General features: G+C 31.2%; 3 protein-coding genes and 1 long non-coding RNA gene across 12 annotated transcripts; 2 read left to right on the forward strand and 2 right to left on the reverse strand.

Moving 5' to 3' along the window:
• Positions 1-212: 212 nt before the first annotated feature.
• LOC114933084 (heme A synthase COX15) lies at positions 213-3,640 on the forward strand. The gene is made up of 5 exons (XM_029305528.2): positions 213-598; positions 735-861; positions 1,101-1,233; positions 1,321-1,948; positions 2,016-3,640. Exons 1-5 carry the CDS (start codon positions 407-409, stop codon positions 2,262-2,264), a joined length of 1,329 nt encoding a protein of 442 aa, XP_029161361.2. The 5' UTR covers positions 213-406; the 3' UTR covers positions 2,265-3,640.
• Positions 3,626-7,126, reverse strand: LOC114933085 (ubiquitin domain-containing protein 1). The gene is made up of 4 exons (XM_029305529.2): positions 6,908-7,126; positions 5,749-6,108; positions 5,544-5,662; positions 3,626-5,430 (listed from the first exon to the last, which is right to left on the reverse strand). The coding sequence occupies exons 1-4, from the start codon at positions 6,987-6,989 to the stop codon at positions 5,269-5,271; spliced, it is 723 nt and encodes a 240-aa protein (XP_029161362.2). The 5' UTR covers positions 6,990-7,126; the 3' UTR covers positions 3,626-5,268.
• A 246-nt stretch (positions 7,127-7,372) lies between these two features.
• Positions 7,373-27,682, forward strand: unc79 (UNC-79 domain-containing protein). Of its 9 annotated transcripts, XM_085484092.1 has the most exons (48): positions 7,373-7,660; positions 7,821-7,940; positions 8,066-8,227; positions 8,467-8,637; positions 9,014-9,103; positions 9,302-9,487; positions 9,807-10,039; positions 10,168-10,382; positions 10,497-10,837; positions 11,405-11,546; positions 11,709-11,885; positions 11,989-12,260; positions 12,595-12,737; positions 12,849-13,073; positions 13,221-13,364; positions 13,773-13,902; positions 14,011-14,177; positions 14,408-14,556; positions 14,638-14,795; positions 14,869-15,050; positions 15,257-15,458; positions 15,557-15,751; positions 15,881-15,994; positions 16,831-16,979; positions 17,173-17,294; positions 18,197-18,428; positions 18,623-18,764; positions 18,843-19,044; positions 19,454-19,721; positions 20,077-20,312; positions 20,833-21,071; positions 21,144-21,320; positions 21,903-21,992; positions 22,103-22,282; positions 22,690-22,775; positions 23,054-23,304; positions 23,880-23,993; positions 24,072-24,212; positions 24,453-24,607; positions 24,862-24,956; positions 25,134-25,385; positions 25,531-25,758; positions 25,849-26,010; positions 26,114-26,289; positions 26,437-26,698; positions 26,800-26,940; positions 27,058-27,180; positions 27,263-27,681. In XM_085484092.1, the coding sequence occupies exons 1-48, from the start codon at positions 7,639-7,641 to the stop codon at positions 27,449-27,451; spliced, it is 8,352 nt and encodes a 2,783-aa protein (XP_085340218.1). In that variant the 5' UTR covers positions 7,373-7,638; the 3' UTR covers positions 27,452-27,681. The 9 variants fall into 9 exon arrangements, with proteins under 9 accessions (XP_085340218.1, XP_029161303.2, XP_085340217.1 ...); XM_029305470.2 differs by having other exon boundaries at positions 20,833-21,320; XM_085484091.1 differs by having other exon boundaries at positions 15,881-15,952; positions 20,833-21,320.
• On the reverse strand, positions 11,390-14,254 carry LOC114933037 (uncharacterized). The gene is made up of 3 exons (XR_003820011.2): positions 12,890-14,254; positions 12,121-12,728; positions 11,390-11,868 (listed from the first exon to the last, which is right to left on the reverse strand). It is a non-coding gene; the product is annotated as an uncharacterized LOC114933037 (long non-coding RNA).
• Positions 27,683-27,723: the final 41 nt, after the last annotated feature.

Raw genomic sequence — 27,723 nt, forward strand, 5'->3', positions numbered from 1 at the left:
TTTCATTCTCGGACTATTCGAATACCCTAATCCTCCATTTACCGCTTTATTCCTGGAGCAAATGTGGACATCCCTATACTAGCATTCTCCAATAACACCAAGGCATACAGAAATCTATACAACTTCACAAAAAAAGCAGAAATCACCATATAATTTATGAAACCTGCAACAAATTCCCTACAACAAGCACATTGTGGCATATAGGCGAATCCCCCAGATGCCTTAGCAGCCATACAGAAAAAGAAGAACGCAAGAAAACACTTGACGGTACTCGGCATACACGTTATACGAGAGGAGTATATGTACTGCAGTTGGAAATGTATTCTCCTCGCACCTGTTTACTGCATTTTGAGAAAAACTTCTACTTGTCTCATGCGTGTAGTATGATTTAGTCGATATCTGTTATATGTACATAATAAACTGTTTGATAAACTACAACATGTTGAATATCGCGAGATATCGTACAAAGATATTCGGAGCGTATAACATTACGAAATATACTCTTAGCCGACAATGCCTTTTCACGAATTCAAGAACCCACATCATTCGATATAACGATATTTCCTTCAAGACATATTATTCATCTCTGTTTCAAAAGGTAAATAAATTCTTTCCACCTATATATGCCTGGCGTATATCATGACACGTGACAAATTTTGCATTTTCAATATAAATAATTTTGTGATGTATTAAGATATTAATAGATGTATGAACATATTAATTTTAATTGACAGAGACCGTTTAAACAAGCAAATATCGCAATTCGTAGTTATGTTTCAAAAAGGAGCGATAAATATGACAAAATTGTGGGCTCTTGGTTGCTCACTTGTGGCGGTATGGTTTTTGTAGCAGTTGCGTTAGGTACTATTATTTATTTTGTATATTATTATTGTATTTGTAACATAATGAAGATTATTACAGAAAAAACATATGGAAAATAGAATTTTAAGTATAACAGTATTCATGTTTCACAATCTAATATATCAACATCTAATTAAAATTTATCTAATATTTATGATGAGCATTACATGTATAATATAAATAAAATTTATGAAATAGCAGAAAATTATTTCTTCTTGTGTATATATATATATATTCAGGTGGTATTACACGACTCACAGAATCAGGTTTATCTATGGTTACTTGGAGATTACTAGGAGAAAAAATGCCTCTTAATGAAATTCAATGGATCGCAGAATTTGAACGTTACAAACAATTTCCTGAATATAAAATGTAAGAAATATATACATGCAATAATATTAAAAAAAAAAACTTAATACTATGGGAGATATACATTATTAATATATATATTTTGTGTAGAACGAATCTAAATATGACGTTAGAAGAATTCAAACGTATTTGGTGGATGGAATATTTACATAGAATGTGGGGACGTTTAATTGGAGCTGTATTTATAATGCCGGCAACATATTTTTGGTTTAAGGGTATGCTAAAACATGGAATGAAGACACGTATTGTTGCTTTAGGTTTATTAATTGGCTTACAAGGACTCATGGGATGGTATATGGTTAAATCTGGATTAGAAGATCGTTTTGTAGAACCCTCTGATGTGCCGCGGGTATCGCAATATCGTTTAGCTGCGCATCTTGGATTAGCATTGCTTATATATATCGGATTTCTTTATAATGCTTTGGATCATTTGATTCCTGCTGAAAAACTCACTACCAATTTCTTTGATACCAAAGTTACAAATAATGCGGTAAAAACGATAAGAACGTTTAAAGGATTAATCTATTCGGCAAAAGGATTGATATTCTTCACTGCTCTGTCAGGAGCATTTGTAGCTGGAATGGATGCTGGTTTAATATATAATACTTTCCCAAAAATGGCAGATAAATGGATACCTGATGATGTATTTGCCATGTCTCCTACATTAAGTAATTTCACAGAAAATCCAGCTACGGTCCAATTCAATCACAGAATTTTGGTAAGCTATGTATATACAACCATTTATTGCCTCATATTTCAGTATATATATTTTTTTCTTTATGCAGGGAATTTCTACTCTAACATTAATAACTTGTTTGGGTATTATGTCCCGTAAATATAAACTTCCTAATCGAGGAAGAAAGGCAATGATTGCTGTACTTTGTGCTGGTTATCTTCAAGTATTGTTAGGCATTTCGACTTTGTTAACTCATGTTCCTTTAACATTAGCTGCATTTCATCAGTCTGGTAGTCTTATACTTTTAAGTACCATAATATGGTTATGTCATGAATTGAAATATCTAAAGAAAATTTAATGAATAAATCTTATTTAAGTAAAATGTATACCAACACTGTAATTTCAAAACTTATATATGTTGGTTTTCTTTTTTTTATGAAGAAACAAAAAGTTTCTTTATAAATAAAAAAAGATATTTATCCATGGAAAAATGTGCTACTTTTTATTCATTTTCTTATAACATGATTATATCATATAATTATATCCAAGCAATTAGGAAGTGTAACTTATATTCAATATTTTCATGCTTTATTTTATAAGAGAATTTTATAATAATTAATCTTAGGAATCTTATATATTATATACACAACCTTCTTTTCTAAACAACATGTATATTATCAAATACATGTGTAACATGAAATATTTTATATAGCTTTTTATATAAAATATTACAATATTTTAGTTTTATGTTTATAACTACACACGCGCATACACACACGAACACGATCTTAAAAGACAATCTGAATACCAATATAAAATAAAATGGATATTTTCCATATAGCAGTGTCCTGAAATAAAAACAAGTGCTTCGATATTGTTTAATCAATTATTCTGAAATATGTGTAAATCGTGTATTTAAGCGATATAGGTATATATGTGTCTGTGTATGTGTATATGTATATACATACACACACACAGACTCTTCTTTCTATTAAATATATTAATTTACTATTTAACTCTTCTTCGCATATAGAAGAAGACAATCTTTACAGGGCACTTATTCTATTATCGCCAATTATTTGTTAATTTTAGAATGTTTTGGATTGGTCCAATACAGTATTATTAAGTACCATTTTTTTATCAGGCAGTTAAAATTACATTTCATTATTGTATCATTTCTATTTATACAAGAGTTGTTTTCTTCCTACTTTTTGCGACAATTGTAACATCACACTTTTGCTTAATATATTAAACTAAGTGTCAATATTATTAAGAACCATATTTTAAATATTATAGTTACAAACAAAAATATAACTATTAAAAACCGACAAATTTCTATCGACACTAATTATCGTTAGACATAATTACAATAACACACACACACGCACGCACATATACTTATTATATAAATTTTATGTAATATAGATATCTTATTTAATATGCTTTGAGCTGTTACAATGTGCTTATGTATTATGCACATGGAACATTTGATGAGAGAATAGATGATTATTGCGCTCAATTTTTATCATATAAAAGTTGGTATTGGTTCTTTTTTTATTATTTGGGTGCCTATAAAATTGTTGCAAAGTAATTATACACACTTGCTACGCTTAACATTAATTTGATAAAAAAATTTATTAGCATTATTGTAACTCTGCAATGTGAACAATACTTAATAATTAATATTACATACTATATGTATAAATATAATTTCACTGATTAATTTTTCTATAATTGTTAATTATATTAAATTATAAATTTTCTTGATCCTCTTCCCTATGTTGCCTTTTAATAGATTAAATTTTCGTCCACTAAACATTAAAAAAAAACTGATACAATTCGAAAAATTAAATATAAATACTATTACAATTTCAAAATTTTGATAAATTAATCGAGACTGGGCAGTGTACATCTCTCTTTTTATATATACAGTTTAAGTATTATATATAAAAGACAAAAGCATGATGAACAAATTTTTTCATTTGATAAATATTGATTTGTTTGATGCAAAGCACTCTTTGAGAACTCTCTCTTTCTCCCTAATATATACAATATTATATTATGTATGTGTGTTGCATGCATATAACAAAGCTATTGGTTTTATATGTATGTATGTGTGTGTGTAATGTATACACACATTATATATAAAATTCTTAATTTTTTCTTATTTTTATAAGATAAATGCAAATTTATTCTTAGTCTTATTATATGTGTCTTCTATATGATTTAGTTGTTAAAATCTTATATTTTTACATTTTAACTTTTATTTAAATGATTAGGCCTATAAATTTAAGTTTTTGTTCGAAAAAATAAAATAATATATGGTAATACAAACGCATTTAGACTTATGTATTATATATTATAATGTTAATAAAATGATTAATGTTTTGAAACCGAGATATAGTTGAAGAATATGTATTTAAAAAAAAATAAACAGAAATAAATTCTTGTATTATTTACTTACATAAAACTAATCTATAATAGAAATTATAAAAGAATAAGGAATAACTCAGTAGTGTTGCAAGTACAAAGTCATTAGACATCTTCTGATGTAATTCAGATATATTTTACAATGTGAGTATTATATTTTGTTTTTGTCCAGTATTGTCTATTTCAATATTGGTATATACTTTGCATTCGTAAGTAATGTAATGTGATAATAATGCTATTAAAATCAAAAGTTACTTTCTTCTTATTTTGCACAAGAAATAATATTATATGCTTTATATGTGTACACACTTTATATTACTCGAAACATCTCATAAATAACTACTGTTATTTAATGTATAATTTAATAATATGTAACTTTTGTACAATGGCTTTTATATACAATTTATAACGTGAAAAATTTTTGTTACTATTAGAAAGTGCATAAATTGTAAAAAATGTTTATATATTTTAAATATAAATAAATCATATAATTTTTCAGTCAATTTGCTTATAGCAAATATTCAAGATAACCAAATTTGTAAAGATATGCTACTACTTGATATTTGCGCTCTTGCTCGCTCTCTCTCTCTCTCTCTCTCTCTCTCTCTCTCTCTCTCTCTCTCTCTCTCTCTCTCTCTCTCTCTTCTTAAATGCTATTCTTATATATTTCTTTTACATTGCACAGTAATGTATATGGATAAATATAAATGTATTAAACAAAACTATAATTGCACTTTTTTTAATTCACAATTTCATTAAATAGAAATTCATAATACAAAACTTTATTTTGTCCAAGTTGTTTTTTAATAACAGATAAAAAATTAAAAAATATTTTCACATGCAATTAACGAATTTTGTCAAAGATTAAAAATATACCTATTATTGATTTCTGATAAAACATAACATACTTTTTGTCACGTTTACACACAAGTTTAACTAGCTTTTGCACAATTGCTATCCATTTTTTCTGGATTTACAATTACTTGTATTACATAACCTGGCTGCACTTTTGCTTCTTCTATATGCATTTTATCACCTAATAATTTACCACCAAAGAACCATCTTTGACGCGATGGTTCCAAACCTTCTTGACTCTGAGAATCACAATTATTATTAATAGCGATTGTCGTATATATAACATATACACAAACATACACAATATTCAGATAAGAATAAGAATTATAAATATCATTGATATTGTACTAACCTGTAATTTTTTCTTTGCAATAGCAATAGTGTCGTTGCTATAAACAGGTAATTTAACTTCTCCCAAAGTAGACGATAGTCTAAGTTTTAAAGTTTGCTCTGTTCCTTCATCAACCGGTTCTACACAAAATTAATATAATAAAGAGCAAAATTGAATTTAAATTCTTCTTATATTCTACAAACAAATATCTACAAAATTTAATTACCAGAACAATCAGCAGGTGAATCTCTTCCACTATCTTCCTTTACAATATTAATTGGATAGGATAAACAATAAATAGGTACTTGATAACGAGTTCCTAACTCATCGTAACATTCTGTTAAGAAACCATTTGGTACAGAAATATTAGCTCCATCTAATATGGCTTGTGCCAATTGATAGTCCTGTGCTTCTGCTGCAGTTGCACCTGCTCTCAATGCATCCCAGATCTCTTTACGACCGTCAAACGCTGGTGCAGTGTCCCAAAACTCATCTCGCTTACTTCTTAACTGACCTTCGGTTAGAGGTACATCTGATTTCCATCTAATTACCTCATGACATAGGAGATGATTTTTTCTGGTATTTCCTACAGAAACAAAGTTAAACGAAAGTTAATTTATTTTCCTCTATCAAAATATATGTACAAATATATATATTGCTTTCTATATATCTTCATATTGCTTTCATTTTATATATATTTGTATATTTGTTTTAATAAATTTATATTAAATTAATTATATAAATATACATTATAATGTAACACATTTGAATAGAACAATTTTTTATTTACTTGTATTAAAAGTTTCTTATGTTTATGATTCTTATTATATTATGCTATAATATCTCTAATATACTAGAACAATACAAAAATCTGTAATAATGTATAAAGATTGTTTTAATCTTTAAGTTTTTTTTTATAATTGTATACAGTTATACACAATTCAAAGTTGCATTTGCACAGTAATCTTATCAAATCTCAATTTTACAATATATAGGAATCAAAAGTTATTGTAATATAAAATAATTAGTATAAAAGTTTTCAAAAATTTTAATTTACATCTTTCTATTTATTGTAAAAATCAATCCTAAATCTCTTGGATTATAACTAATCTGCAGTATGCTATGTATGTGTAAAATACATGCACACACACTTATAAATGCGTGTATATGTATATATAAAAAATAAAAATTTTACTTTTATAGATATTATACTTGATAATTAAGCAGAGATAAATGTGTGTGATGCATACACCTCAATACATATATATACCATATAAATCTCGAATGTAAAGATAAAAATAAAGTAATTTCAAGGTTAGTTGACATTTCATATATCTTTGATTTCTAATCTTCGAATCTCTTTGACACATCACATAATCTCTCACCCGAATTAGTTCTCGTCGAATTTTCTGACGTGTCATTAACTGAGGCATTTCTTGCCCTAGTTATACCTATGCAGCCTCCCATTCTACACAACCGGAACAAGTAAACATTTCACTAAAATTTAATAACACTTTGCATGCCATTTTCTACCATCTTATTCAATCGAACTCTCGCCGTAGCCATTTATTGCATTCTCCATTCTCCACCGACCAGACATTTATTAAAGATGGCCAACCTTATCGGAATTAGTCTCTCTGTACGATAATCTTGATTGGTTGATGCAATACTTGGAAGCATCTGTAGCGTCTTCTGGACCGAAACCTGTCCGTTTAAAGATTATCTTTTTCCTTCCAATGCCGAGCAAAAAAAGACAACCTCTGAACTAGTGTAGCCAGTGTAGCCAAAACGAACAGACCTCTTGGTGTAATATACATATATATATATATATATATATGTTGTTTGATTTGATTATGGAGTGGGAGTGGGGACACAAAAATTTACACAACTTGACAGCATTGATCTCGGTTTCCTTCGAGGAAGTAGGAAGAAAATTTTTCGCTTGCACGTAGGGAACAAGATTGTTTTCATTGCACATAGGCCTATTTCAAAATGTTTTACGACAACTAACGCGTTTAAATCGGTCATCTTGTTATAATTTATTAAATTTTAATTATTGCGATGCAAATATATTTGTATACAATATAAGAAAAAGTTTGTCAAGTGGATTTACACGATGGGAACCAGATTTGCAGCATGTAATTATCATATTTATATATTACTTCTGTCATATTCTTCATATATATGTATGACTTTTTATCTATTGAGAACAAATTTAAATTAATTTCGTAATATTTAAAATTTTAACGATATACGTTCTGTATTTTTTTATATTAAAATATTTTTTTCAAATTGCAGACAGTCTAAAATTGACTAGTCTACATGATTATTATCAACGGCTACTTCACGGGACTCAGCCGATGCCTTCTGGCTTGGACATTGCAAATACGCTAAAATATTTTTCTCAAACTTTGTTGTGTAAGTAATTGTATAAATTATAATGGGTATTTTCATATATATGTTTTAATATTTGTGTTATTGTTCTTAATGCATATTATAATTTGAAATCCATCTAATAATGCAACAAGATTGAAATTTTTTAGCTTTGTTAAAAGAAGTACGCGAAGCGCCATTTGAGATGATCAAATCGCAGCAGTTTGATGGAGAACGAATGGCTTTGTATCCAAATTTGGATTATAAACAACTTTACAATGCATTAACACAACTAATTGATGTTGTGCCATTGATCCACATTGGTTTGCAAGGTTTATAAATATATGTATACATATATGTGTATTATATCTTTCCATACTGTCATTATAACAGTAATTGAAGGTAACCATTGATAAATTTTTTTCAAGCAAGAGTTTTATACTTTATCTACTTTCAATATATTACAATAATTTTATTTTCCATTTTTTTAAAAAACAATATTGTTCTTGTCACACAACTGATATATATAATTTTGTACACAATATATATATGTAAAATATTTATTTTCTAGCATTTGGAAAAGCTTTGTTGCAATGTCTAGCATGCCTATTGCCATTTCTTGATCACGACTTGATTGACAATTTATCATATTTAACTGCTAGTACAATATCGGTACTTCCTATGGAACTACATGAAGAAATCGTCAATTACCTCTGTTTTTACATTTTGCCATTTACTATCAGTAAGTACTTTTACTATACATTTGTCCTATTTGTATCACTTGATGTTCACATCTTATATGACAAGCACCTTTGCTTCTCTCTCCAAGAGAGAATGGCATCTGAGAGAGATTGTGTGCATAAAGAAAGTTTTATTATTTTACCAAGATAGGAGTTTTTCCGATTGAACGAGAAATTGGCCCGCTAGCCAAGTAAGAAACAGGTTGATAATATGTAGAATAACTCATTATTTTAGAATTAATATAATTTTTAAATTATAATTTTTTAATAATTTTACTACTTTTATTTTTATAACATAACATCCATCAAATATTAAATAACTATAATTAATTAACAATAGATTGATTGATTTTATATAACGAATATTTTAATTTGTAGCAAGAAGAATTGAAGCTGGTGATAAGAATGCTGCTAGTCAATCGGTGGCTGCTGTTATAATGATGGTGTTTCAATATTCTAATAATCCAGGTATCTCATATAAAATTATAGATTAAAATTATAGAATTGAATTAATTATTTGCCATGTGTCGGCATTTTAAAGTTTTTCGGAGGTCTATTGTTATTACAAAAATTGGTGCAATGATGTATGTAATTTGTTTTGTATGAGAAGAATTATATATATAAACATTACAATATGTATAATATAAAAATAAATATTTTCTTTAGCGCATCACTGTCAATTGCTGGAATGTCTGATGGCTCGAAAACCAGGAGTCGTAAAAGATATACTTTGCGTTATCGCTTATGGTACTGCCCCGGCGAGAGCATCAGCTGCAAAATTGCTTTTTTATTATTGGCCGTCGTTTAATCCAAATCTATTTGATCGCCGTGCTGTATTGGTAAAATTTGCGAGTGAGTATTTATATATACATACACATATGTATGTGCATGCATAGATATATGATATATAAAAATATGGTTCTATTTAAAAAAACATAAGTAATCTTGAAAAGTGATCTTTAGGAAAAAGTCAATAACGCTTATTTTTTTTCCATTCGAAATCGATTTTGTCTGAAACATTTTTCTCTGAAATGCATTGTTCGAAAGATATTTTGGTGTCTAAGTTTAAATGGGACACCCTGTATACTTTTTTTTTTTTACATATAAATTTATTATAAATTAACGATATTCTTGAGATGTGAAAGAATACTTATACTTATTTGCGTTTCAGACGATCTTATTCCGTTTGTATGTCAACGGGACAGCTGTCCGAATGCTGGCAACGCGGAAGCTGGAAAAGTTTGTTACGATCATCGCATTTCCATCACATTTGCCACAGAATCTCCGCCACCTCTCTATCTTTGTATCGAATGTGCCAACGAGATCCATCGAGAGCATCCAAATCAAATGTTTTACGATATTTTACATCCGATGCAACAAGTATCCATGGTTTGCGAAAACAAGGTAAGCATAAGCATAACTGAATAGAATGAGTAATAATAAATTTCGTGTCACATTTGTGTATCGCTCGAATATTAAAAATTTAAACTAATATTCGATTCAAGTGGATTAATTTTCCATTTTACAATTAGAATTGCAGAGCCGCCGACAAATCGGCCATCAGCATTTGTTTTTCGACCGAATGCGCGAGTTACAATGGAAATCATCCTATACGATATTGTCAGCAATGTCATAATATCCGTCATAATAATCGTCGTGGTGGTGATCATGTTTATCACATGGCGCTTCCACACATCTCGCAGCTGGATCCGCAAACACAAACTTATATGGTTCAAGCGATCGTCAGGCAAGCGCTACTTGAACTGTCGAGGATAATTATATCGCGATTTTATTCGTATTTATGCACCGTGTAAAGGCGTAAAGACGTTAAGTGACGCGTCTTCTCTCACTTTGCTCACAGTTTGCTGAAGGAAGCCGAACCGCATAACGTCGACAGTAATCGGGACATGACAGAAATGAGCGGCGTTAACAAGGGGGGAGGCATGGGATTCTCAGGAAGTGGCGGAGGTGGAGCTATCGGAAGTACTTTCGGAAGTCACTGCGATCCTACGAGTTTAGAAGAGCGACAACTTCTCGGCAGATATGGCGTATGGCTGCTTGTGGGACTTTGTACCCCTAATGAGGATACCCCGGTTGAAATACTGGGCCGTTTATTGTCAATGTTATTTCATTGGTTTCATGTCACTGCCTACTGTTTCGATGGTATTGAAAAAAGACTTATACATCTTATCTTTTCTGTTGGTAATTTAACACTTTGCATATATACACTTTACTCAAGTAGACGTAGCCAGACGTAGGTGGTAGAGCGGGGTAGAGCGTGGTATGTCGGCTAAATATGTGCAATCCACAAAGTGTAAGCACTTTTTTAATTTTACGAATTAAAACTTATATGTATCGATATAAAAATCGCGCCTTTGGAAAATGGGCCAGAAATATGCCTAACGAAATATTTAGCCGAATTCGATCTATTTCGTCTTAAAGATTAAATATATAGATGCCATTGATTCAAGAATTTATCAATATATAATTGCACGCAAAATATGTATATCAAAGATAGCTGCCTACACACGACTCGACACACATTCGAAATTTCCACTCAAATATGTATAATGAATACTTTGAAGGAGATAGCTTTGTATCCTAGTATGATAAAATGAGGAAAAGTTGAATTTGTTTGTGTTTCGATCGTATCTTATGACGCTATTATATTAGTAGTCTAATGATAAAAATTACAATAGTGTTCTTTTAAATTAATTTTAATGTTTATTTTGTCATCATTAATTTTTCGATCGATTGATAATATTTCAGGCCAAGCGGAAAGCGCGCTCGAGAAATTGAAAACGGAACACGTTTGTGGCTGGCTTTCGGAAGTTATGAAGACGCATTATGAAGTATTCATTTCCTGTCTTTTACCACATCCTGCGGATTATGTCAGGGTTGGAGGTCATTGGTAAGGAGATTTTTATTTTTGCTCAAGACAAATGAAAAGTTTTTATCTTAAATTATATGTAAAATAAAAATTATGTGCGCGTGCTGTATAGAAAATTTTTAGAATATAACTATTATTTATCATTAGACATTACATGAATATAATTAAAATTATTTGTGAAAGGGAAACCTTGGCTTCACGAACGTCACATTTGAAAGACGGACTTCATCGGCTATTTTGTTTGGTACCATATGAAGTGATCACGTCCGATGTATGGGATTACGTAATGCCACATTGGATGGAAGCAATAGTAAATGATGTTCCTGAACATGAACTTTCAGAGCTAAAAATAATATTGAGGTATAGATCGTTTTTTGTGTGTTATCCCAATTTCTCTAATTAATTAATAACAAAAATTCCAATTTTATAAAAATTATTCTTATAAATTTTTGCGTTTTAACAGCAAAATTTTGGATCGAGATATGAATTCTTTGGGGTTTGATACAAAGAAGATGTATAACTTCGTAGCGAAGCGATTTGTCAATACGAGCGCAAAAGTACAAGAACAGGCTCTTAATTGGTTGCAGACACTTACTATGCTGGAAATAACTATGCCTCTGGACCAACTGTTTTCGATATTCAGTGACGGAGTTGCCGTAATGCAATCGATGAGTTGTGCGGAATCGGAATTAAAACCAAGCAAATCTACAAAGGATAACGATGGAAATATTACATGTATGTAATTAGGATTATAATACATTTTTTGTGTCATATTCTAAAGCTATTCCCTAGTATATTGACGATATTAAAATATATCTCTCGTAATTAATACGTAATGAGTGTACAAGACAAAAGTTTGAGTAATATACATATATACACACGAAAAAATATGAATATTTCAATTGCAATCGCATTCTCTGTTGATTAAAAATTAATATCTCAAAGTTCATAATATTTTTGCGACAAATGTGGCAAGAATTAATTATATATTGAACGAGATTTCTTTTGCAAATCTCTTTACGACCTGAATATTATGTGATTTCTGAAAATATATTTTTAAAATATCTAGGTTCCATAGTGGAAAATGATTCGGGAAAGTCGACACCACTGTCCGATGATATGGTACCAACACCAAGACATATGGAATTTTCGACAAATGCCGAACTTAATTTATCTTGTTGTATTCTCATGCTCGATATATTGCTGAAACAGGTAAGAGAGAAGTAAATATCCATATATTTGTGGTGCATAGAATTTTTAGTTTTTATTGATTTAATGAAGAAACAACGAAATAAAGAAAAGTAAAAAGTTTGGTCTTGGCAGATGGAGCTTCAAAATATGGATAAGCATACTGGAATTAATACCTGGGTTTGCCGAGATGCTTGCCATTTGATGAAATCCATAGTTGCATCTAATTGGAACAACTGTCATATATGCGATGTATCGGACACCGAATGCACTTATTGCGAGTCGAGAGTGATTTGGCATCAATTGTGTCTGCAATTGATTACTTACATGGCACCGGAAAATCCGGCGTATCCTCCTGATGTTAGTTAAAACTTGGATTTATTTGATTATTAATTATAATAATAGTGGAATAAATATTGATAAATGGCAATTTATAAATTACTTTTGACATTCTTAACATTATAGATCAAAAATGAAAAAAGATAATTAAATCTATATATCTTTCAGACAATTGTGGATGAGACAGCGGAAGATTATGGCCGTAAGAGCTCACCAGAAACGAAAAAGAGTGATTCGAAATCAGATGTAGTTATCAGCATGCCAGTGCCAGAAATGCATTCCGTAGGTGGAGTTTTAGTTCACATGCCACACGTATGTATTTTTTAATAAATAAATTCTCTATAATGACAAACTTTCTCTCAAGCACCAACTAATAACATATTTGATGTTTGTCTCATTGAGGATTAAATTTCTATGATTTTACTGGAAATGAAGATTTTGTTTTGCAATGAGACAAATATCATGTCGTCTCTATAAGCTCGCTGCTTATTCACACTAATTCTCCGTTAATGAAGCAGCGCATGCCAGACTTGAACTGTTTTAATTATGTGTGCGTGTGTGTATATATATCAATACATACACACAATATATGTCCGTATATGTGCTTTTCTCTCTCTGTCTCTTTCTCTCTTTGTCTCTTCTTCTGCGACACGGCCTGATCACAAAACACGGTAGGCTAATCTATGTTACCGGATTAGCTATTTTGATCGTTTATGTCAGTTTTTCGAACAGATTATGACAGCCACAGTAGAGACAGTTTCGGAACAGCTGGATCTCGCAGCTATTATGCCAACGGAGAAGATCATGTCTGCTGTCGCGAGAACTGTTACGTTATCCGAAACTGATGTCGGTAAGACAATATTTTATATCGCATCTGTTTAATAACTATATATTTAATTTTTGAAATTTATGTGTCTGTTATATGAACGAGTACACAAAAATACACATGCGCTTTTAGCTACCGCGACGGTAAGCGTAGCAAAACCACATTTGATTGGCGAAAACGATGAACCTGTAAGTCCAGAAGCTGATTTAGATGATTTTTGGCATACCTCTGTAGGAAAGTTTCGTTTTACGATAGAAGAATTGCCGGAACAACTTCAGTATATCCATAAACTATTGAAGGTAATATATGGGGTTGTATGTTATATACTGATATATACATATATTCTGCTTATTTATTCACATATAACTATGTGTTAAATCCTACAAGTATTTAAAAAGTTTAATTGCAATTATAATATTATAATAGACTTACAAATATACAAGAATAAATTTTATTAAGTCAACCAAGACTAATTTTATAACTTCATAAGATTAAAAAAAATAATCTTGTATAAAAATTTTATTTATAGGAGATAATGACAATTGACAAACCTGACATCCTTTACTATATGCTGCAATGCTTGAATGTAATGTGTTTATATGGCGATGCGTTTAACACGGCCGTGAAGGATCATCAAGGATTCTTTATATGGTGCCAGGAAAACTTATTGATAAAAAAGTAACATATATTTTATATATTTTATAAGTATCATAAGAATTGTATGTTTCAATTTTTAATATTTGTTCATTTTTATTATAGTTTATGGGAACTCCTAAATGCAGAACATTCGCATATTGCACAAGTGACTGTTCCACTATTGTTACATTGCGTGACATTACCTTGTGGCACTGATACTTTTTGGCGGCTTGTACAAGAAGAATTTCACAATTCTGATTGGCGCGTTAGATTCGTCGCAGGTAATCGCATATATTTAGACAGATTAAATAGAGAGAAAGATTAAATATAGAGAATATATATATATTATTTCAGTCGAGCGTGTTACATTAATTGCAAGATTCATGGACTCGACGCCATTGCGAAACATATTGAGTCTTCAAGCTGCATTAACAAATGCGTTTTGTTACTTGATTACAAGCATGGACGACAATAATGTGTATGTCGCGCAACGTGCAACCTTATATCTCGGAACTATTCATGACGCAGCAATCAGAGTGAGTCTTACTATCTTTAAATTTATGTTTCAAATATTAGACATTAAATAAGACGAATTTTTATATCATTATATATTTAAATCTATATTTTTAATAAAGAATTGATTTGCTCGAATCTACCGTTTCGATCGTTTAATTTTTGTAAAGAATTTAATTTAGATATGTATTTTAAGTCTGTATTTCTATATTATTTATAACGATTTCAGTCGTTAATTTTATGCCTGGAGACACAATTCGATTCTGTAATCGTAGACCGGCCGATGGTATTACAATCGCTCTATCAGCTACACAATAGCCTCAGCGATCGGCGTATCTTAACGTGGGAATTTTTCTTGAATCGATTCGACACGTTATTCCTCGAAGCCCAAATCAACTTGGAGAAATCGGGAGATGTAGCTTATATGCGCGGTTAGTATTGTTATATCTAATAAGTATTAACATTGTATTTAATTGCATTTGCGGAAGTAAAATATGATAGTTGATGGAGCTTTTCCCGCTCGTTTCAGATTTGAAAAATACAGATTTGAATAGCGAAGTGTTTATGAAGAAGTTGCATCGGGCGCATGAAGCGCTATCTCAATCGGATGGTAGCGGGACGAGTTCCGTAAAAACGCTGAGCGCGAGTTTCGGCACAAAATGGCCTTACAAGCGTACAATGTCCGCGCCTGCGTCGATGATACCTCGACAAGATACTAAACAAGGTACAAACATATATATAAGCGTTCCTATGCTTTATTTAAATTCATTTTATTGCCTCTTCGCGCACTCCACAGACTATGTCGTACACTATGTGTTATTTTTTTCTTTTGTTTTCCGCATCTTTCACGCAGAAAAGGAAAAGGTGTACAACCGACAATATTCCGCGCCCATCTTGAAAAGGAAGAGCTCGAGATTTGGATTGGGTCAGTTGTTGGGGTCTACCCCGCCTAATAACAGTATCCCAGGTAGAGTAGCGTGTGTTGCCTGCGTAGCTGTAGACGAGACGAGAGATAAATATGTGTATATGCGCCAAAATGTTGCTCGTTTGTATTATACGGATGTTAAAGCATTCGACTGCAGTTGGGTCGTTCGAGTAGGTCGAACAGATCAAACGGTAAGTAGCAATGCAGAGTTGCATCATTGCTATAGTTGCTAATTTGCTAGATTGCTAGATGGTATGCTTTGACGATGCTCGCTAAAGCAATTGTACAATATCAAAATATTGCTTTCGATAGACTTGTTCTAAACATTCTGCACATTTGTATCATTCCTATTTGTATAAGTCATATAAAAGCCTTCTTTTTCTATTTTGTAAAATTTTTAGATTAGCTCGAAAGAAATTTTCTTTTCATATTATCGATAGAAACTATAAGAGGATGCCTTTTTCTTGTGAATTAAAATAACGGAAAGTGTTCCCTTTTCTTTCTCTATGTTAAAAATAAACATTTTCCTTATATTTTCAAAATATAACTTTGCTTTAAATCATCTTCATTAAATGATCGCTTCGACTTTGAGCCTTTGAGATGAAATGTAATGCGCATGTTTTTTCCTTTGTTGTTAAACGTTAACTCGTATTTTATTTTATATATGTATATATATATATATATATATATATATATATATACATATATAAAATATATTACAAAACTAATTCTTTGATTCGTAAAAAAATTACAAATAGATGTAGAATTAGTTAATATTATACATTGTTCTTATATAGTAGAACTTGTTCTTTTCTTTTCAGTCTGTATAAAACTAATGTGTTGAATGAACAGAAAATTAATATTGGTAAATCTTACAGATGGTCATATACATTCACTGAACATGGTCGATGAAGCTAGCGCGTTACCAGGATACACTCACAAAATTGTGGATCTGGAAGAAGCGGATAAAGAAACGATGCACCTATTAATCTTTCTGTTAATGCAATTTCTTTCGAGACAGGATCAGGTGAAATGTCAATTTATTCGAACGATACAGAAATACACTTGTACACTAAGAAAAAATAATCGAACAAGATTATATATATATATATATATATACATATATATATATATATATATATATATTCATAAAATATTTCGAACAACACATTCTTTCAATCTAGTGTATCCAAACTTACGTATCGATACAATTTCATTAGGCTTATCCGACGGACGAAAAACCATTATCAAAAACACAGGGCATAGTTTTGCGGCACCTGTATCTTCTTTTAGGATATAATCAAACTGAGCGCACTTTTCATACTGCTCCACAACGTCTAAGGTGAGATTTCTATACAACTTTTTTTTTGCGATTATACACACAAAGTACTATAATGTATATATGTATACACATTTTATATACAGAGTGTTCCGAAAGTTCCGGGCTACCTGAATATTTTGAATGCTAAGCATAGTAGAAAAAAATGTTTCCAATAACTTGTAGGGCTCACAATAAGACATTTATTGATGACCTCGACTTTGACCTTGGGGTCCAATTTAGAGGTTATTTCAAGATCAACTTAATTTTTTTTAATGGATCCCTCTATTTTTTATTCCATATTCTTATAGCTTATCTTGAGAGCTTTCCAAAACACTATAATAAAATTCTTTTTCATAGAGTACTCTTTAAGTTATAAAGGTTAGAAGTTAACAATTTTTTAACATAAAATGTAAAATATTTCATTTTCGGTAATCATTCCTTAATATTTTTTTCACGAAATAATAAGACCAATGAATTAGTGTAAAACAGCACATAGTTGCTTATAAATAAAAGTATGCAGCTGCATATTGAATATTACATATTTTTTTAACAATTATCTATTTTCTTTAATACTAATTGATTGATTTTATTATATTGACTATCTTATTATATTCTTTTTACGTTGCTTAGTTTTCGAAATATCCAGGCCTGGAACTTTTGGAACACCTTGTGTATGCACACATTTTAAATTATATATATAAATTATTTAATTATTTAAATTATAATATATTAGACAAGTCTATTAATTTTCAAACACAAATTATATCTAATTATGTAAAATTTTCACAAACAAACGAAAAAAGATTTTGTCAATGAATTCATCAAATTGCGCAATCAATCTGATCAATTTGTACTTGTACAATATTTGTTATTTTCATCTTTCGGTCTGGTAAAATTTATAACAATAAAATATAAAATTATAGGCTATCACCAGTATTTAACGTCTTTATCGCCAATTTGCCACAACTCTTAGACCAGAATCATGTCATGGGTTGGGTAATGACGCCGCCAGTTCTGGCAATACTACAACATTGTCCTTGCCCTCCGCAAACTACACCTCCCACTGATCATCAACCACCAAGTTACAGTCTTTGGTATTTGGAACCACACATTAGGCGATCTTGGTTGATGTCTCTGCTTGTTATTTTATACAAGGTGAAGAAAGCTTATTCAAAAAGTAAAGTAAAATGCACATGTGTTGTACATATTTCTAAGATGAAAAAATACGCGAAAAAGTGATTTCTTTTCAAAGAACTACATTTTTACTACATTATTTATGAATCCTTACATCTTTACAAAACAAATAGATACAAGCTTTTTTTTACACAAATAATAAATTGTTCCTTCAGTGTCAGTACGGGCAACAACCGTGGTGCAATCAACTTCAAGCATTAATAAAGATAGTGATGAATACACTTGACACGCAACATCATCAATGTAAAAGAATTCCAGCGACTGTAGTTATGGCTGCGCCACCTTCCAGATCACGTGGTAAAAATTAAAAAATTTAAAAAAAATGTTACATGACAAGGTAATTTGTATACAGTGTACTAAAAATAAGTATTTCAGATGTATCTCAGCCTTCTCTTGGAGTGGAGCATGAGTTGACAACGAATGCAATGGGGGAGATGGACACGGAAACTCCGCCAATGCGTTCATCAATGGTCTCGGTGCATCAGCGCAGTCCTGGAGGAATGCACGGACAAATGGAGACTCATTGGGAAGAAAATAATGGTCCAATCTGCCGTTATTTCAGCAAACATTTCACTAGGTAAATTTGTCGCCGGTGCATACAAGTCTCTCTTTTCCCCTTCTCTCTTTCTTTGTTTGAAACAATCTGTAATTTTTGTATAAAAATTTGACGAATGGAAAGAAATCATATAGTTATAACACATTAACTTGTATGGCATAAAATTATGAAAAAGCAATATTGACGTATTGTGCAGTATTGACATAAATCTTGGTAAATATTACGCGAAAGACGGTACGCTGTACTGAATTTTTTTAAAAATATTTATTTCATAACTTATACATAATTTACACTTTTCAACTTTGATTGACTTTCTTGTTTACATATATTTTTCTCAGTAATATTTAAGATAGGCGTATCACATATTACTATTGTTACGCCTTTGTTCTCAATGTCACAATTTGTCGTTATTGCGAATGCTTTTGCAAAGTTATTCGATCAATGCGGATGATACGGAGTCTGAACTGGCCGCGATTCCTGAGAGTCCAAAATCTGACAGCACCTTACATGACAACAGCGGCGGATCTCTCGGTGAGTTAGAGGATACGGCTCCCCAAAATATGCTTCTTCAAGAGCCACGTATGTCGATATCGGACGGAAAGAATATTGAATCCAATAATCGAAACATTATTAAGTCAAGAACAGAATCTGTCACGAAACCTATATGGTTTTTAGGAAACGAAGACGAAGTTTGTCAGGTCAGTAATTATACAATACTTGTTTTGTAAATTAACATGCGTGTAAGATTTTAGTTTAGTATTTAGTTGATATGTGTTTATTGGAGAAAAAAGGTCCAATTGGATGAAATAAAAACTCAATATTTTATAATTAAACATAAAGGAATTAATATTTGCAGAAAAATATCGATAATAATTACTTTAAGCAATCGATAAATATTACTTTAAGGACAAAAAATAGAGAAAAACAAAGCGTTATTTGATAAACGTACTGTTTTTAAGAATTTGATGTCTAATAAAGTAAAACAATTTGAAATGAAAGCATAAATAAATAAAAATTGTCGATAACTTAAAAACATGTCATCTTTTGCTCCAGGGAAATAAAACCGGATCTCAAAAAAAATGGAGCGTGTACGAAGGAGTGAAAATGATGGTAACGGGTACCTTTCTAACCGGACAACAGGAGCTTCCAAAAATTCAATCTAAGACAACTATGCCATCGCTAAAGAATGGAAAAGGACATTTGCCGTATAATGGAGATACTGTTTCGTCAAAACCTTATGATTTATCGAGCGCTTTAGCCGTTGCTACGAGCATTTCTCATATCCAAAGGTAATTCTTCGATTTTTGCGTACAGACTCAAAAGAAATAATTGTATGTAATCAAGTTTGTTCTATTCTTTTTACAATCGACAAATTATTTATCAACAATGATTAAAGATGTAAAACTTTGAATTATTTCATTGAAAATTAGTACAAATTATTTCTTCTCGCTTTTGTACGCACTTTTCTTATTTTTATTTTTTCTACATTTCTACAAAGTTTCAGTCTTTGATAATCCCCACCATGCTTATACATATATTTAATATTAAATATTATATTTTATTATATTTTATCGTAATTCTATCGTATCCAACATCAATCATCTTTTTAATTGTGTTGTTCAATGTAACTTGTTAAAGATAAATATTTATTCTTATTAACACACACACACGCACACACACGCACGCACGCACGCACACACACACACGCGCGCACACACACACACACACACACACACACACACACACACACACACACACACACACACACACACATATATATATATATATGCTTTTTATATAAACTTTTAGATTTGACAAGGAAAAAGAGAAAGAGAAGGAAAAGGAAAAAGAAAAAAAGAAAGAAAAGGAAAAAGAGAAGGAAAAGGAAAAAGAGAAAGAAAAGGAAAAAGAAACAGAGAAGGAAAAAGAAAAAGAGAAGGAAAAGGGCAAAGAAAAGAAAACGGAGAAAGAAAAGGAAGAGGATAAAATGCTTGTAAAATCTACAGGCACTGTTAATAACACCGAGTCGCTGAATGCGAAGCATTTAGGTAGACAAAAACATATAGAACAAATAACAATTACAGCGACGTCGCCAGTTTCACCTTGTCAAGTGATTACAGTGACCAACAGTGATCATTCAAGTTCACCAGCACTGAGTTCTTCTATATCATCGCAAGTCATAAGCATGGAGAACAATGGACAACAAACGGGAGGTTTTCCTATTAGTCCGCAACCCTTGATGACTACTCCGACTGTTGAAAGATTATTGCCTATTGGTACAATAGCTCGCGCGACTGGTAAGCGATTCTTATCAGCAATTCACGTTACAGCGCGATATAACAAGAACAAAGAGAAAAATTTCTTCTGGTGTATCTAAACTTTATATGTCTACTTTAAATTTCAACTTATTTTATTACAATATTACAACTTGAAAGTTGGCTACTTTAAAATCCACAAACAAGCATGAGTATACTATTCGTTACTCTATAACTCTACTGATATCTCGTATCTTTACGTTCATATCTATGCTTGAGATATCTTCTCTTAATATTTTTTTTATCACATGCAAGTTCTCACGCACATTTACTTGTATTATTCATAATACAAATAATGTACTTTGTGCAAATGCGTTAAATATATAAATAATAAAACATGACGTACTATATGTATATGTACGTAACATCTAACACACTATCACGCTAAACGTAAATGTCAAATATTCTCACATGGGTTTCAAGTCGGTCCGATTTTACGAGTATCAGGGTATATTGTTCTGTTTTAAACTCCATGTAAGAATATTTGATATTCTTACGTTGTCGTGACAGTGATGTTATTTGCGTATATTGCGTATAACACTCTTAAATGAAATTTCTTTGAAGGATCGCGAACTACGCAACGTGTATTGAAATGCGAAGACACATATGGCTCTCCAGAATCACCACTCTCAAAGATGGACATTTTGACAGTCAGTGAGTAAAATTTTTAAAATAATTAAATAGATAATAACTGAAATGAGAGCTCTAATAGTAAAAGAAAAGAATAATTTAAAGACTCGATTATAATTTCCTTTTTTTCTTAGGTTCTTCATTTGAGCAAGACAGTGAGACTTGCATGTCCAGCGACATTACGAGTCTACATAGCGTTTCTCAGCTGGAGTTTCCAACGCCAGAACGATTACTGCCGGTTGGTGGTCCTCAGAGAGATTTTCCCAGTCTCGTCGAACGAGTACGTCAGGCTCTCGATATCTCGGATGTCGAAGGTATACGTTAATTTTCTAATATATATATATATATATATATATATATATATATATATATGTATATGTATCTATGTATGTATGTATGTATGTATACATATATTTTCAATAAAGGCTGTACGGCAAAAATTAAGTTAAAGAATGCACGTCTAAATATATATATACATTTAGACGTGCATTCTTTAAATTAATTTTTGCCACACAGCCTTTATTGAAAAAATTTCCATTGTACATAACAGGCAACACAAACTCTTCTCTAAATCTTATCTATTAAAAAAACTTTGATTGTTTTTTTGTTTTCGTGTAAATATCTTATAGAGATAGAGACTAATATATAGTTGTATATTTTTTGAAAATTGTCATCAAACGAATAAATACTTTACAAATTAATGTACTTAAAAATATTTCAGATACAAATAAATCAAATGACAATGCAAAACATAACACTCGTGACATAGTACTTACGAAACAGGATAGCGGAACATCCGAAAATATGGTAATGCAATGCCTCTCCTATTTTATAAATATAAATTTTTGCTGGATTTTAATATACAATTCCAATTTATATGAAATGGACAATCTGTTAAGACAGATTTAAAAGATAAATCTGCAAAAATGTTTATCGTTTTTAACTAAAACAAAGGTTTGATACTAATATATCGAGAAAAATAAATGTTTAGTGTTTTTAAAAATGTTTATTAAATGAAAATTAATTTTAATAATAAAATATATTAATAAAAGAATGAACGCTTATTCGATTACGTTTGTCTACAGTCAGCGTCACTCGTACCGACGTGCAATGAAGTTAATTCGAGCAGATCACCAAGTCCGAGAAGATTAATTAAACAAGTGGCTCTAGAATCATCTCCACCAGCGGTTGATTCGGGAGATTTTCTCTCGAAAGTAGCAGATTACGACCAGAAGATTAAATCGAGAGATCAGTTTCGTATTCAACGTGACAGGATGCGAAAAATTACGACTACAGATCAAGATGCGATTACTCATGCGAGACGGACAGAGTCTTGGTAACGTTTTCCATAGCATATATCTAATACATTGCTACGTTATTAATATACGACGATTAATCCAACAGTAAGTTTTTTAAGAAACGACAATGGGCGAATCTCTACCCAAGAAACCTGTTCATTGTCGGTTTTTTGGAGGGGGAGGGAAAGTAGGGAAATTTATTTTTGGACTAATCCTCGTGTGTGTGTATGTGTGTATACACACACACACACACCTATATATATATATATATATATATATATATATATCCTTATTTTCTTAGTAGTATTTTTTTAACACAAAAATAGTATTAGCTAACAAGTGCATCGTAAATCGGCCGAGAGTGCGGAAATTGGGCGCACGAGGCGAAGCCGCGTGTGACAATCCGCACGATCGGCCGATTTATGACCCGCACATGTTGGCTACGATATTATGTGTGACCGGTGCGTGGAAAGGGAGCCTTTCCTAAAATCCCATCATGTGCGTAAAGGGGCGACTTTTCACGCGCCGATTGCACAAATATATATTATATACGGATTTACAATTTCAAATAATTATCATACCACAAGTGGTAAATTGCTCTCCTATCCGATAGGTCCGGCCCACAAGTTCAACAAAATTTAGACTTTGTCTCTCAACAAGCATATCATGCAGATTTCAATTTAAAGCAGAGTTTATTTCGCATCGGCGACGATTGCGTTTATGATAGGTATAATTTGGCACGCTAGATGTTATTAGCAGTTATTTTTGCATCGTACTGAATCGAATTCAATCAACTATGATACAGGTGCTCAGAGTGCGGAACGATAAAAGAAGAGTATTCCGATGAAGAGCTCGGATTATGTATAATAACCTTGGGAACGTTTATTCATCGAGAACCATCTTTAGCGGCACCATTATTGCCGGAAATACTCGGCGTAGTTACCAAGTAAGATGTAATAAAGTATTGTTATATATATGACCTATTTGATTTTTTTAATATATTTTTATAAGACACATTTGATTTTTTTATATATGACACATTTTGAAGCTTTTTATATACACACTAGTTACAATTTTATGCACTCTCTACTCTAGTCTTTATCGTTTTTATCGCCTCTGGTCTTATATAGTAATATACTCTAAAATATTAATAAAATAATATACTAATACTAATACACTTATACAGAGTTGGGCTTAATGCAATGTATCCTTGGCAAAGCGAAACAAATATGCATCTGCCAGGTGGTGCGGTTAGCGTAGCGCATCAGTTTCTTAGATGTGTTCTTCACCAATTAGCACCTAATGGAGTGTTTATGCAAATGTTTCAGACTCATTTAAACGGTAAAGATTTAATGTGATTTGCCCGTTACATTGTGACTAATCAACTGCTTTAAAAAAATTGTTCCAAAAATAATCTCCCATTTTAATCGCTTATTATAAACTGTAGAAAGTTTCAACTAAAATTATCAATTAAACTTTACTAATGCGTCTATTTCAACATCGATATCTGAAAGATTTTGAATAATAATAACAATAATAACAACAACAAGTTCTTGTTCTTGCCTCTTTTAATATATTTTCTTTTCAATTTGCAGAAACGACGAGATTGCAGTTTTTTAAAAGTGTCGCGCAAGCTTTAGTCGATTTTAATGAATTAAATCCTATTGCGCCTCTGCAATTATTACTCGAGGTAAGAAAGTAAGAAATTATTGTGAGGATTGCACATTACGCGCCAAATAAATTTTCTCAATTATTAAATTCTCAAAATTATTACTTACAATTTATATTATAAGCGTATTTTTTAATCGTTTAAATATATGAGAAAATAAATTATATACATGTTTTATGTTACCAATTCCAATTTCAGACGTTAAATATGAAAAAATCATTGCCATTGGAACGGCTGCCGATAATACTGTACAATATTGCGTGTTACTTGGATTGTTTACCATTGGAAGCAGGATTGGGTCCTGGTGCAGCTACATGGAGCGGATTGTTGGCGCAGTTTGATGGATTATTTCGAAGACTTGTTCTTATGCTTTCTTCCATTGAAGATATCACTCCTCTCTTACGAATTATAATTTCTATATTGAAGGTACCAGGGATTCAGCAGTCAAAGGTACTTTTATCGAATTTAATTTCACCCAAAGTTATCTCTCCTCTTGGTTATTGAAATTAAATATTAGGTTGTCTATTTTGTTAACCTTAATAATAATACATCTCTACACACTAGACATGTTGCTGTATCCCAATTATTCTTTTAGGGAATGTTGGATCCATTTTCCAAAGTATTAAGTTACGCCATACAAAATTCAACATTGCGATATAATTATTTAACGGATCTGTGCTACTTATGTCACAGAGGATTTACTCGTGATCGTGACAAACACTTTTTTGGAAGGACAATTGTATTTGAATTAATTCAAGCTATTAAATTTAAAATTACAATACCGGATTCAAATTTTTTGTTACTTCTTCAATTTGTGCTTCAGGTAATTAATTATGACATTAATTGTAGCGTATGTGTAGTTTTCAACTTGCAATCTAATAAAAAATATTAATATAATGCCGTTAATGTGTAGGATATTGGGGGGTCCTTGCCTAATACTATTATCGCGATGGAAAATAATATTCAAATAGATATGTCACCGATCTATAATACAAACGCCTCTGAATCTTTAAAGAATCAGTTATCAGATGTTCTTGAATTTTTAGCTGATTTTCACACTTTAAGCAAGATCAAGGTAATGCGCGCGTCTGATGTGCATGCATATACATATGTGTAATGTAAATCGATTGACAATTGATAACATTCGTGCTATTTTTAAACAAGTTTTTTTTCCTCAGAGTTATAGCAAAGGTATGCAAGCTGGATTGAACGAAGATACGTTAGGTGGAATGTTAAAGTGTGGTCTTGCTCAATATGTAGCTTTAGAAATTACGAGGGGCAACAACAGAGAGAACAGAGCTGTCGCGCGTTACTTACCGTGGTTATACACCGCACCATCTTCTATACAACAAGGGTATGTTAATATTTTTCTTTTCTTTGTTAGGTTGCTCATTATCTGATATTAACAAGATTGACGTAAAGTTTTTAATGATCTTGATCTTAATTCTGAAAATCGATTTAGATGCGCATTGATTTGGATTCACGTATATTTATATTTTAGTGCTCGTGAATACGTCGATTGTATCTCCCATATTAGACTCTTATCTTGGTTACTGCTAGGATCGTTGACGCATATTGCCATGTATGCTGGCAATACGAATAGTCATACTCATTCAACCGTACCGTTAGCACAACCGATACCGCAAGAAGTATCTTGCCATATTGCCGATCACATACAAGTGATTTTCTCAGGATTTCCAGAACAATCCAAAACCTCGGTTCTCCACATGTCGTCGCTCTTTCATGCGTTTATTCTTTGTCAAGTAACTATACATTAAGATTAAATTTTACAATTTTATATACATACGCGTTCATTAATATTAACATGTTGATTAATATTAACAAAGTTTTGTTTCACTTTTAGCTTTGGACGATATATTTGGAAGAATTATCAAAAAATAACGCATCGAATAGCGAGAGTCATAATATCACTATGAATATTTTGCTAAAATTTTGGGGCAAGATAACGCCCTGCATTTTGCAACTCGTTTCTTATTCGAAAGCCGTAAGTTCAATCTTTGATATACATTATTTGACTCAAGGTCTTGTATCTAATATATAGACACATTTAACATAAATTTGAATAAGAATGTATGAAAAAGATAATTTTTTAAATTTTTAGTTGTCTGAAATGCTCAATTTGCATTTCTTGAGCTTATTAGAGGCCTTGTTGGAATGCGGATCGATTCTGCTAAGTAAATTATTGCCTCTATGGAACGCCATTTTATTTTCTCATCATGTTCAAGTAAAAAAACAAAATCAATAAAAATTAATAATTTGAAAGCGAAAAGGTGTTTCGATTAACTTTGATTTATTATATTTTACAGCTACCTGGTAACTTACAAGTGCGTTTGCAGAATTGCCGCGATTTTCCACCAAGCAGGATGGCGGAACATTTTGTTTCTAATCGAAGAGAATCAAATGCGGTACTCCTACGATGGTTACATCGATTACAATTTAAAATGGGTCAAATAGAAATGCAATCATCCACCGCCACGCAATTTTATTCCATTTAAAGAAGAAAAAAGAAACTCGATGATAACTTTATAAATTATAAATATTACAAATTATAAATAGATCAAAAGCACGATAAATTAAATAAAAAATAGTTTACTTATATATGTGTAGGTGGTAGGTACTCTTTAAATTATAATCTATGAATAAATAATTTTAATATATGTATAAATTGTCTGTTATATAAATGTAAAAACTCTATATATATATACATATACCCAGATAGCCACAGTAATTATTATGACATCATTTTGATGTCAAATGATGTTATAAT

The sequence above is a fragment of the Nylanderia fulva genome, unplaced genomic scaffold, assembly GCF_048542155.1.
Source record: "Nylanderia fulva isolate GAGA-0341 unplaced genomic scaffold, ASM4854215v1 Scaffold29, whole genome shotgun sequence".
NCBI classification, from domain to species: Eukaryota; Metazoa; Arthropoda; class Insecta; order Hymenoptera; family Formicidae; genus Nylanderia; species Nylanderia fulva.